The sequence below is a fragment of the Mirounga angustirostris genome, unplaced genomic scaffold (genome assembly GCF_029215605.1).
Source record: "Mirounga angustirostris isolate CCGP_5_RB_7025 unplaced genomic scaffold, mMirAng1.0.hap1 SCAF_11, whole genome shotgun sequence".
NCBI lineage: Eukaryota > Metazoa > Chordata > Mammalia > Carnivora > Phocidae > Mirounga > Mirounga angustirostris.
The window spans coordinates 61,852,475-61,865,011 of record NW_026991719.1 but is presented as its reverse complement, the minus strand read 5'-3'; the positions used below and the strand labels follow the sequence as shown (position 1 = coordinate 61,865,011).

The following is a 12,537-nucleotide window of genomic DNA, read 5'->3' as shown; positions in this document are numbered from 1 at the left end:
AGTATTCCAGGGTTTATTTCATTTTGTAAGTATAGGGTACTTACCACGTGCAAGGCACAATCTAGATGCTAAGGATAAAGAAGCTAACAAAAAAAATATGTCCCTAACCTCCTAGAGACTACATTTTTGTTAGGGAAGACCAATAAGAAACAAACAGGAAATGTATAGTTTAAAAATGCAATGGAGAAATAATGAAATACTTTAAAGGTGATAGGCAGTTTTGGGGGACAATATGTAAATTGATCGGGCAAGGCTTTACTGATGTCCCTCACAGAACTGGACATGTAGTAGGTCCATAGTAAATGTTTGCTGAACTGGCAGGGTAATACATTGCCCTTACCTGGATATTCTTTAGTTATTTTCCATAGAGAATCATGCTCTGGTGATGCATTTTTTATGTTCCCATTACGTTTAAGTGCTAGGTATACACTGGCACTTTTTAATCCTTATCGCTACCCCCTTCTTTGTTTCTAAGGCCCCTCCTTATCGATATGTCTTTAACCTATATATGGGTAGTGTATATATGTATTCCTTGATTTGAGTATGGTTAAGTATAATGTTGGCTTAAATGGATTTTTCTGTTATCTATTATTAGTTTTATTAGTTCAATTCAATTAGTTCAATTTATTAGTGTTCTGGCAGTGCTTCATTATCTGAAAGACAAAGTACCAGAAAAGTTACATCAATTTATTCTACTATCATGAATAAATGGAAAATGCCTATTTTACTATATACCTGTAGTACTATAATTACATTTTCCCCATCTTTAATGGGTAAAAACAATTGTCATTGTTTTAATTTGTACTTTTTTGACCACTGGCAAGATTGAATATTTTTCCATATGGTTGTTAGTTTATATTTAATTTAATAAATTATCTTCAGCAAACATTTGTTTTAACTATTAGTTCAGTTTGTCCTTTGTATCACTATTACTACTACTACTGCTGTGTACTGGACACTGAACTAGGTTCAAAGGTATTACAGGAAATCATGTTATAGGGATGATCACATATAAATGTGCCCTAGTAGAGACAGATATAATTTGATGTGGGATCTTGGATGATAATATTAAGTACTCAGTGAGCTTAATTACTGTGTGACAGGCACTGTTCTAAGGGATTTTTTTCCTTATATCAGCTCATTTAAAAAACAGTAGCCCTATACAATAGGTGCTCAGCTAGCTCCATTTTTAAAGATAAACACATTTTCACATTTTCTGAATGAAAATGCTAATAAATGGTGAACCTGGGATTTTTTAAAAAATCTATAATTTTGGTGACTAACCTGTGCTGACTTTATCACTTTTTAAGTGTTGGATTCATAGTACAGATTATTCATTTGTATTATCAGAGAAAGGTGAGTATGTTGAAATACTTTAAAAATATTAATACCATATTTAATTTATTTATGATTAGCATATTAACTTTAATAATTACCCTGTTAGGTAAACAATTAATGGAAATGTGACTCCAGCCTCTTTTTTATCCAACCATCTATCTCAAATTCTTTTTTCCTTAGCTGTGTATGCCTTTTTTTTTCCAATTGAAAGAAATAAAAATCACAAATAAATAAATAGACTTTCTTACCAATTGCCAAATTTCCAGCAAGGAAATTACAAGTTTTCAGTATAAGTAAAGATACGGGTAAGTAATAAACATGTTGAAAAGCACCTTTTAAACGAAGTACTAAATTTAAATAAAAACTTTGCTGAAAGATCTAAATCTCAGTTTTGTCAACTTCTTGTTTTTATGTTAAGATTCTAGGATGTGACTCTGGAGGGGAAATAGTAGTAGTATGTTTACAATTAAAAGAACTGGAATGGAAATTATGTATAATAAAATATAAAAATATCATAAGTACTTAATTTGGTATTTTAGTTTTAATGTAAGTCTTGGGTAAATATTCACCTCACTGTCCAAAAGTCGATCAGTATCAACTTGTTAATAAGGGAGGAAACCTGGCCATTTACAGATTTAATTAAAAGCAAGCTTCATGAACATAATGCAGTTTAATCATATTCTTTTTACGGTTTTAAAGGTTTCTAATCAAGGAAATCTTTTAAGAAATTCACATGTAGATGAAATACTTTCTTTTTTCTTGTTATTTGTGGATCCCACATTTGTGAATTTGCCTTTCTGCTAAATTTATTTGTAACTCCAAAATCAGTACTTGCCATACTTCAGCAGTTATTCGCCAACACGTGCTGAGTGGCAAAAAACTCGAGTTGCCTGAGAAACACACTTCCAGTCAAGGTGGGACAAGATGATACCTTCCTTCTTTCTTGTTTCAGTTCTGATCCGGTAAATAAGCTTCTGTTCCACAGCCTATTTAGTGTTATGGTCTTCACATTTTTGAGCTTTTTGGTGGCAATCTTTCGGTTTCAAGTGGCCTTCAGGCTGGCGTTTAAGTGTTGTCCAGTTTCCTAAGTACCAGGAGGCTGCAATGCACCTTACAGAGAACAGCAGCGGACAGGCTGGGTTCAGGAATGACTTACAGCACTGCTGGCCATGAGTTCAATGCAAACAAATCAACAACATATCAGTGCAAGTTGTCTCGTGGTGGCACCTCTGCCTTGCGGGCTCAGACCCTCTCCGTGTGCGGCTCCCAGTGATGAAATACTTTTTTAAAGTACCTTTGCTATTCAATATCTATTGGAAATAAATCTGTGGTGAATTTATTTGTTAATATAGTGAATTACACCTTGATTAAAAAAATTTATATTTTACTATGCAAATAAAATATATATAACCAGATTTTAAATGGTGAGCAGGGAAGAAAATCTGTTATTACTAGCAGAACAATATATATCAAATCTCTCTTTTCTTGTTAAATTTTCAGGTGAAGGGAAGTGGCTGCGAAACATTGACTATTACCGTTTAGATGGTTCTACTACTGCACAGTCAAGGAAAAAATGGGCTGAAGAATTTAATGATGAAACTAATGTGAGGTAGGAAACATTTTTTGTTTGCACAGAGAGTTTTTAAAAAATAATTTTAAATCTGGGACACCTGGGTAGTTCAGTCGGTTAAGCGGCCAGCTCTTGATTTCAACTCAGGACATGATCTCAGGGGCCTAGGATCAAGTCCCGCATTGGGCTCCCCACTCAGCAGGGACTCTGCTTGTCTTCCTTTCTTTCTGTCCCTCCCCCTGCCTGCTTGCTCTCTCTCTCTCTCAAATAAATAAATCTTAAAAAAAAAAAAGCTGCTGTGAATGTTGTGTACAGGTTTAGTGTAGACCTATAATTTCATTTCTCTAGTATAAATGCCCAGGAGTATGATAGCTAGGTTGCATGGTAAGTGGCTGGTTTTTTAATAAACTGCCAAGTTGTTTTCCAGAGTGGCTGTACTTCTTTACAATGCCACCAATAAAGTGCGAAAGATCAAGTTTTTCTGCATCCTCACCAGGATTTGGTGTTAGCACTGTTTTTTATTTTGGCTGTTCTGATGGGTATGTAGTGGTAAATCATTGTGTCTTAAATTTGCATTTCCCTGATGGCTGGTTATGTTGAGCAGTCTTTTCATATATTTATCTGCTATCTTTATATCCTCTTTAGTGAAATGTTGGTCTTTTGCCCATTTTGTTAAGTTTTGGAAATTTTTTATGTGATTTAGATATGAGTCATTTGTCAGGTATGTGGTTTGCCAGTATTTTCTGCCAGTCTACAGCATGTCTTTTCATCCCCTTCACAAGGTTGTTCACAGAGCAAAAGTTTTTAGTTTTGATCAAGTCTAGTTTGTTAATTTTATATATTATGTTTTTGGTGTCAAGTCTGTGAATTCTTCCACAAGTGCTAGTTCATACAGATTTCCTCTTTTGCTCTAGTTTTATAGTTTTACATTTTACAATTTATATTTTATATTTAAGTCTGAGGTGCATTTTGAGGTAATTTTTCTATAAATTGTGAGATTTGGGTCAAGTTCACTTTTTTCTTTTTCTCGTGTTTTGCCTACAGATACCCATTTGCTCTAGCATCATTTGTTAAAAAAGCCATCCTTCCTCCACCAAATTGCTTTTGCACTTCTATAAAAAATCAGTCTATTTCTTGGTTCACTGTTCTGTTCCATTGATCTGTATGTCTGTTCTTTTGTCATTGCCACATAGTCTTGAATATTGTAGCTGTTAGAGTAAGCTTTAATGACAGGTTGAGTGATATCTCCTACTTTATTCTACTTTTTCCAAATTGTTTTAGCTAGTCTAATATCTTTGCCTTCATATATAAATTTTAGAATCTTCATATATCTACAAATGTCTTGCAAGGCTTGTAATAGTAATTGCATTAAATGTCTTAGCATTGGGGAGAACTGATAGTTTTACTATATTGAGCCTCCTGTGAACATATTTTTTCTATTTATATGGATCTTTTATTTCTTTCATCAGTGTTGATAGTTTTCAACAATAAGTCCTGTATTTGTTTTGTTAGGTTTACACCTAGATATTTTATTTTTCTGAATGACTGTATATGATATAATTTTGGCTTTTGCATGTTCATTGCTAGTATGAAGAGATGCAGTTGACTTTTGTTTTGATCTTATTACCTGTGATCTTGCTGAACTCACTTACTTATTCTAGGAGTTTGTTTAATAGATTCTCTGAGATTTTCTACTAGACCATTATGTCATCTGCAAGTAAGGATAGTTTTACTATTTCTACCTTTCTGATCTGTATGCTGTTTATTTCCTTTTCTTTCCATATTGCACTGGCTACAACTTCAGTAATATGTTAAATAGCAATGATGAGAGTGAACATTCTTGCATACTTCTTGATATTAAGAGCATTCAATGTTGGTTAACTATACTGTTAGCTATATAATTTTTTAGGTATTCTTTATAAATTTGAGGAAGTTCCCTTCTGTTCCTAGTTTGTGGAGAGTTTTTATTTGAATGGGTATTTAATTTTGTCAGATGCTTTTCCTGTCTCATTTAATTTTAATAAGTTTTCTTCTTTAGCCTGTTACATGCTATATTATGTAGATTGATTTTCAAATATTGAACCAGCCTTGCATCCCTGGAATAAACCCCATTTGGTCATGGTGTATAATTCTTTTTGTATACTAAGGGTTTTATTTGCTAATACTTTGTTGGGGGATATTTATGAGATATTGGTCTGTATCCATTTTTTTTTTTTGTATTGTCTTTATCTGATTTTGGCATCAGGATAGTATTAACCTCATAAAATGAGTTGAAGTGTTCTTGTATTTTCTAAAAGAGATGTAGAATTTGTGTTGATTAATCTTAAATTTTTGGTAGAATTTTCCAGTGAAACTTTCTAGCTTTGAATATTTTGGGGGAACTTTTAAATCACTAATTCAGTTTCCTTAATAGTTATAGGATCATTCAAATTATTTCTTATTGAATGAGTTGTGGTAGTTTTTGCTTTTTGAGGAATTGGTTCATTTCAGCTAAATTTCAAATTTATGTATAGAATTGTTCATAGCATATCAGGATCTGTAGTGATAGCCTTTCTTTCATTGTTGCGATTGGTAATTTATGTATTTGCTTGTTTGACAAAATTTTGCTAGAGGTTTGTCAATTTTATTGGGTTTTCAAAGAACCAGTGTTTTATTTTCTCTATTTTTTTCTATTTTTCAGTTTCATCTTGCTTTGACTTTATTTTGCTCATTTTTTCTTGAGGTAGAACGTTGGATTACTAATTTAAGACTTTTCCTTTTTTCTAATGTAAGTATTCAGTGCTGTAAATTTCCCTCTCACCACTGCTTTAGCTGGGTCATATAAATTTTGACATGTTGTATTTTCATTTCCATTCAATTTAGTGTTATTTTTTTTCCTTGGAGACTTCCTTTTTGACTCATGGCTAGAAAGTATGTTGTTTCATTTCCAAATATTTGGAGATTTGCATTATTTTGCTGTTATTATAGTTTGATTCAGTTCTGTACAGAGAACATGTTCTGTATGATTTCAGTTCCTTTAAATTTGTTATGTTTTGTTATCTGGCTGAAGATATGGTATATCTTGGTGTATTTTATATTAGCCCTTGAAAAGAATGTGTATTTTGCTGTTGTTGGGTATTGTGTTCTATAAATGTAGATCATATCTTCTTTGATGGGGTTATGTTCTTCTTTGCTGATTTTTGTCTAGTTATCGATCTTTGAGAGAGGAGGGTTGAAGCCTCCAACTGTAATTGTGTATTTGTCTGTTTCTCCTTTCAGTTCTGCTGCTTACATTTTCAGGTTTGTTGTTTGGTGTATACACATTTAGGGTTGCTGTGTTCCTCTCTATCCCTTGTTGTTTTTCTTTGCTCTGAAACCTACTTTATCTCTTACTAATATAGCCACTCCTACTTTATTTTGATTGTCATTTGTATGATGTATCCTTTTTCATCCTTTTACTTTCAACCCACGTATTTCATTATATTTGAAGTGAGCTTCTTGTAGACAACATATGGTTGGGTCATGTTTTTTTACCCATTCTGTTGGTCTCTTTTAAATGGTGTATAGAGACCATTTAAATTTTTTAATTGAAGTATAATTGACATATAACATTATGTTAATTTCAGGTGTACAACTATTTACATTTAATATAGGGCTTCAGGCTGCTATTTTATTTTTTGTTCAATTTGTTCTCTTTCTTTTTTTCTGATTTCTTATTCTACCCTTCCTGTGGGTTACTTTATTCATCTATAGTATTTTTTAGTGTATCTTTCTATAACTTTCATAGTGGTTGCTGTAAGTGTTACATTACATGGACATAATTTATCATAGTCAACTAATGTCATCATTTTACCATTTTAATTGAAGTGTGGAAACCTTACGCTCTTACATCCCTTTCTCTTCCCCATTGATAATTGTCTTAAGGGTTTTCTCTACATAAATGGATTACCAGACAGTGTAATAATTTTTCTTCAATTATTAAACACAATTTAGAAAAATTAGAAGGAAAATCTTCCTTATTCACTCATTTTTTGGGTACTTTTTATTGTTTCTTCCAAATGTTTCAGTATTTCTTCTTTTATAGTTTCTATTCTTTTTTAGAGAAATTCCTTTAGTCATTCTTTTGGGGCAGGTCTGCTGGCAACAAATTTTCTGAGTACCTTCATATGAGAATTTCTTGATTTCCTCTTCATTTTTGAAGAGTATTTTAGATGGGTATAGAATTATGGGTTGGCAGTTCTCTTCTTTCAGCACTTGAAAAATGTTGTACCATTTTCTTCAGGATTTCATAATTTCTTATGAAAAACCTGCTGTTATTACTGAGTTTGACTTTTTGAATTTCACATATAAGTGATACCATGCAGTATTTGTCTTTCTCACTTAGCATAATGTGCTCAAGGTACATTCATGTTGCCACATATGGCAGGATGTCCTTTTTTCTCATGGCTGAATACTATCCCATTGTATATATATATCACATCTTTTTTATCCATTCATCTGTTCATGGGCCCTTGGGTTGTTTTCATATCTTGGTTATTGTAGATAATGCTGTAGTAAACATGGGAGTGCATGTATCTCTTTGACATCTTACTTTCATTTCTTTTGTATATATATCCAGAAGTTGAATTGCTGGCTCATATGGTAGATCTATTTTTAGTATTTTGAGGAAACTCCATATTGTTTTTTCATAGTGGCTAAACCAGTAAGTGAATGTAGACTACAATATTTTATTATAATCATTAAACTTCCTAAGAGACTAGAAATTATTCCAACCAGTAAAAAGAAATGATAATTATTTAACATGATGGAGGTGCTAATTTTTGCTACATTGGCAATCATATTACAATATATAAATGTATGAAACTAACATGTTGTATACCTTAATTTTATACAATATTTTATGTTAAATATATTTTAATTTTTACAAAACCTTCTGTTTTTCAGATCATTTTTCTTTCCTGTCAGTAGGTCCTGTTTCTTGCTGCTTTCAAGATTTTTTAAATCTTAGTTTCAGAAGTTTGACTATGGTGTGTCTTGGCATTAATTTCTTTGGGTTTTCCCTGTTTGTGGTTCATTCAACTTCTTGAATCTGTAAGTTTGTGTTTCTTGCTAAATTTTGGTAATTTTTCAGCCATTATTTCTTTCAAATACTATTATAACCCCTTCTTTTTTTTCCTATCCTCTCCTTTTAAGACTCCCACAGACATGAATGTTAGATCTTTTATTATATTCCTATAGGTCCCTGAGCCTATGTTTGGTCTTTCTGGCTTTTTAAAATTTGATTTCTACCTATTGTTTAGATTGGGTCATTTCTATTGCTCTGTTTTCAAAGTTCCTGAATCTCTGTTCTTTATATTCTACTGTTTAGTCCATCTATTGAGTTTTTTATTGTATTTTTCAGTTCTGAAGTTTCTGTTTGGTTCTTCTTTATGTCATATATTTCTCTGCTGAGGCTTTCTGTTTTTTTTCCATTTGTCTCAGGTGTGTTAACAATTGCTTAATGAAGCATTTTTATAAATGTAGCTACTTTTTCCATCCTTGTCAGACAGTTCTAACATTTATGTCATCTCAGTGTTGGTGTCTGCTGATTGTCTTTTCTCGTTGAAGTTGAGATTTTACTGGTTCTTACTATGACAGAGATCTATTTTAACTAAAATGTCGAGACTGTGGATCTTACTTAAATCATCTGTCATAGCAGGCCTCTTTTGACACATGTTCTGATGGAAGATGAGGTGCCCCACCTCATTTACTGTCAGTTGAGAGTGGGATTTCAGTCTCCCCAGTAGGCTTCTGCTGATCCTGTCCTGGCTGGGAGGATTAGGATCGCCTATTTACAACCTCTCCCCCATTGGCCTCCACTGACACTACAGGGGTAGCTCATTACTGTTTGGGTTGTGGTATAATTCCTGACTCTCCACTAGACCTCCTTGGATACTACCCTAATAGGGAGGGAGAGGATTTTTCTTGTGACTGCTGGATGAAGGTGGATGTCTGGGTTCCCTACATGGTCTTTACTGACACTGCTGCGTTGAGGGGAGGACTGTGTTAACTCAGACTTCTCTGACACCACTCTGGCAATGCCTTGTTACAACTAGGTGAGGGTAGCAGTCTGAACTCCCCACTTAGCCTTTAGTGACAAGGGTGGAGGTGCACCACATTTTACTGTTTGACTAGAATTGAGTGGTGTTTATTTTAAAGTTTTCTGTCTTTCTAGGGTGCCCCTTTTTTGGTCCTTTGGCTAGAGAGAGCAGGATTTTCTTAGAGATTTTTTTGGCAGCATCCACTGGCATTTCCAGGTTGCTGGGTTCTTTAGCACTCATTCTGGGATGTATGAGACCAAAAGAAAGCCAGTGGAACTCAGTGCCATGTTGTTCCTTAGGACCTAAGGTCCCTAGCCAGTCTGTCTCCTCCTCCTCACTTTTCAGAAACTTCTTATGATTGTTTTATATATAATGTCCAAGGTCTTTAGCTTTACTTATTGTAAGGAATAGGGAACAGTATGTCTACTCCCATCTTTCCAGAGGTGGAAGTCCAAAGATTCAACTTTTTAAAGATTGTTCTGTCATTTGGCAAACATGTATGTGTGTTTCTGTTGGGTATATGCCCAGAAGTGAGATTGCTGAGTAATAGATAACATGTATCTTCAGCTTTAGCTTATATTGCCAAAACATTTTTCCAGAATAGTTGTACCAATTTGCACTCCCCCCAGTAGCACATAGGTGTTTCAGTTGTTCTCTGTCATCATCACTTGACAGTGTCTTTTTTTTTAAGCTGTTATGATACATATGTACTGGTAAGACTTAATAGTCTTTTTTTTTTTTTAAGATTTTATTTATTTATTTGAGAGGGAGAGCAAGAGAGCACAAGCAGGGGGAGTGGCAGAGGGAGAGGGAGAGGGAGAAGTAGGCTCCCCACTGAGCAGGGAGCCCGACATGGGGTTTGATCCCAGGACCCTGAGAGCATGACCTGAGCCAAAGGCAGCCACTTAACTGACTGAGCCACCCAGGTGCCCCAAGACTTAATAGTCTTAATTTGTACTTCCCTGATAACTAATTCCAAGTGGTTTGTAGATTTAAGTGTGGAAGCTAAAACAAAAGTTTTAGAAGGAAACAGCAAAGAATATTTCCCTGATCTTGCGTTAGGAAAACTCATAGGGGCACCTGGATAGCCCAGTCAGTTAAGTGTCCAACTCTTGATTTTGGCTCAGGTCATGATCTCAGGGTCATGAGTTCGAGCCCTGCGTTGGCCTCCTTGCTCAGTGGGGAGTCTGCTTGAGATTCTCTTTCTCTCTCCCTCTGCCCCTTCCCCCTCTTACATGCGTGTTCTCTCTCTCTCTAAAATAAAAAGAAAGAAAACTTTCATAAACAGGACACACAAAGTACTAAACCATAAAAGGAAATATAGATAAGTTGAACTTCATTAAAATTAAGAATTTCTAGTCATCAAAGGAATTTCATATTAAAAATGAAAAGGCAAGGGGCGCCTGGGTGACTCAGTCAGTTAAACGTCTGACTCTTTAATTTCAGCTCAGGTCATGATCTCAGGGTCATGGAATTGAGCCCTGAGTCAGGCTCCACGCTCAGCGTGGAGTCTGTCCCTCTCCCTCTGCTCCTCCCCCTGCTCTCTCTCTCTCTCAAATAAATAAATAAAATCTTTTTTTTAAAAAAAAATGAAAATGCAAGCCACAAAGTAGGAGAATCTGTTTTCTCATTTTTAAAAATAATATGGAAAAACACAAAGACAATAAATGTTATTCAGTTCAATAGCCCAGATATAACTACAGTTAAAGTTTCTATGCTTATACAGACATACCTTTTTTTTTTTTGGTTTCTGGGTTTGTTTTCATTTTTTTATTGAAGTATAATTAACATACACTGTTAGATTAGTTTCAGGTATAGAATATAATTAAGTAATTTTATGCATTAGTCAGTGCTCATCAAAATAAGCATACTCTTGGGTGCCTGGGTGGCTCAGTTGGTTAAGTGACTGCCTTCAGCTCAGGTCATGATCTCGGAGTCCCAGGATCAAGTCCCGCATCGGGCTCCCTGCTCAGCGAGGAGCCTGCTTCTCCCTCTGACCCTCCCCCCTTCATGTACTCTCTCTCTCTCTCTCATTCTCGCTCTCTCAAATAAATAAATAAATCTTAAAAAAAAAAAAAGCATACTCTTGATCCCCTTTATCTATTTCACCCCTCCCCCACCCACTTCCCCTTTGGCAACCATCAGTTTGTTCTCTGTATTTAAGAGTCTGGTTTTTTGTTTGTTCATTTTTTTTCTTAAATTCCACATGAGTGAAATCATACGGTATTTGTCTTTCTCTGTCTGACTTATTTTACTTAGCAGTAAACTCTCTAGGTCCGTCCATGTTGTCTGAAATGACATGATCTTGTTCTTTTTATGGCTGAGTAATATTCCATTGTGTATATATATATTTGTGTAATATACACACACAAACACACACACCACATCTTCTTTATCCATTCATTTATCAGTGGACATTTGGGTTGCTTTCATGTCTTGTCTATTGTAAATAATGCTGCTGTAAATGAACATAGGGGTGCATATATCTTTTTGCAGTAGCGTTTTCATTTTCTTTGGGTAAATACCCAGTAGTGGAATTACTGGATCGTATGGTAATCCTATGTTTAATTTTTTGAGGAGCCTCCATACTGTTTTCCACAGTGGCTGTACCAGTGTGCATCCCCACCAACAATGCACACAGGTTCTTTTTCCTCTACATCCTCACTAACACTTGTTATTTCTTGTGTTTTTCATTTTAGCCATTCTGACAGGTGTGAGATGATATCTCATTGTGGTTTTGATTTGCATTTCCCTGATGGTTAATGATGTTGAGCATCTTTTCATGTGTCTATTGGTCATCTGTATGTCTTATTTGGAAAAATGTCTATTCAAATCCCCTGCCCACTTATTAATAGAATTATTTCGGTTTTTTGGTGTTGAGTTGTAGAAGTTCTTTATATATTTTGGATATTAACCCCTTATTGGATATGTCATTTGCAAATATCTAAGAGGAGCTGTTCTCAATACATAGATTCAAAAAGGACTTTTACCCAGAAAATACAAAGAATTCTTAAAAATAAGTAGGATAAACCAGACAGTTCCATAGAAAGATGAGAAAAGAACTTCAAAAGAACTTTACAAAAGATGGTATGCATATGGCCAGTAAACATATGGAAGGGTGCTCACCTTTTTAAACATCAGAGAAATGCAAGTTAAAAATGTTTTTGACAAAGGTGCAAAAGTGTTTCAGTGAAGGGAGGATAGTCTCTTCAACAAATGGAATTCAAACAATTGGCTATTCATAGACTGAAACGAACCTTGACCTAACCCTCACCCCTATTCAAAAATTAAGTAAAAATGGGTCATAAATCTGAATGTGAAACATTATACTTGTTAAGAAAGCATAGAAGAAAATCTTCAGGAGCTAATGTAGGCAAAGAGTTTTTAGTCATGACACCAAAGGGATATAATCCATTAAAGAAAAAAGTCAGTAATTGTACAATCGAAATTAAAAACTTTTGTCTATGAACGACCCTGTTAAGAAAAGGAAAAGACAAACTACAGATTTGGAGAAAATATTTGCAAATAGCATATCTAATAAAGGACTCATTCAGAATATATAAAAATTCT

At 34.4% G+C, this 12,537-nt stretch overlaps 1 protein-coding gene across 7 annotated transcripts in view; it reads left to right on the top strand.

The window, feature by feature from the left end:
• Positions 1 to 12,537, top strand: part of ATRX (ATRX chromatin remodeler) — a 309,326-nt gene that overhangs the window by 262,693 nt on the left and 34,096 nt on the right. For all 7 annotated transcript variants that reach the window (XM_064574281.1, XM_064574279.1, XM_064574283.1 and 4 more), the window contains one exon: positions 2,839 to 2,947. In XM_064574281.1, the coding sequence (XP_064430351.1) occupies positions 2,839 to 2,947 (109 nt within the window). The remainder of the gene's footprint in view (positions 1 to 2,838; positions 2,948 to 12,537) is intronic.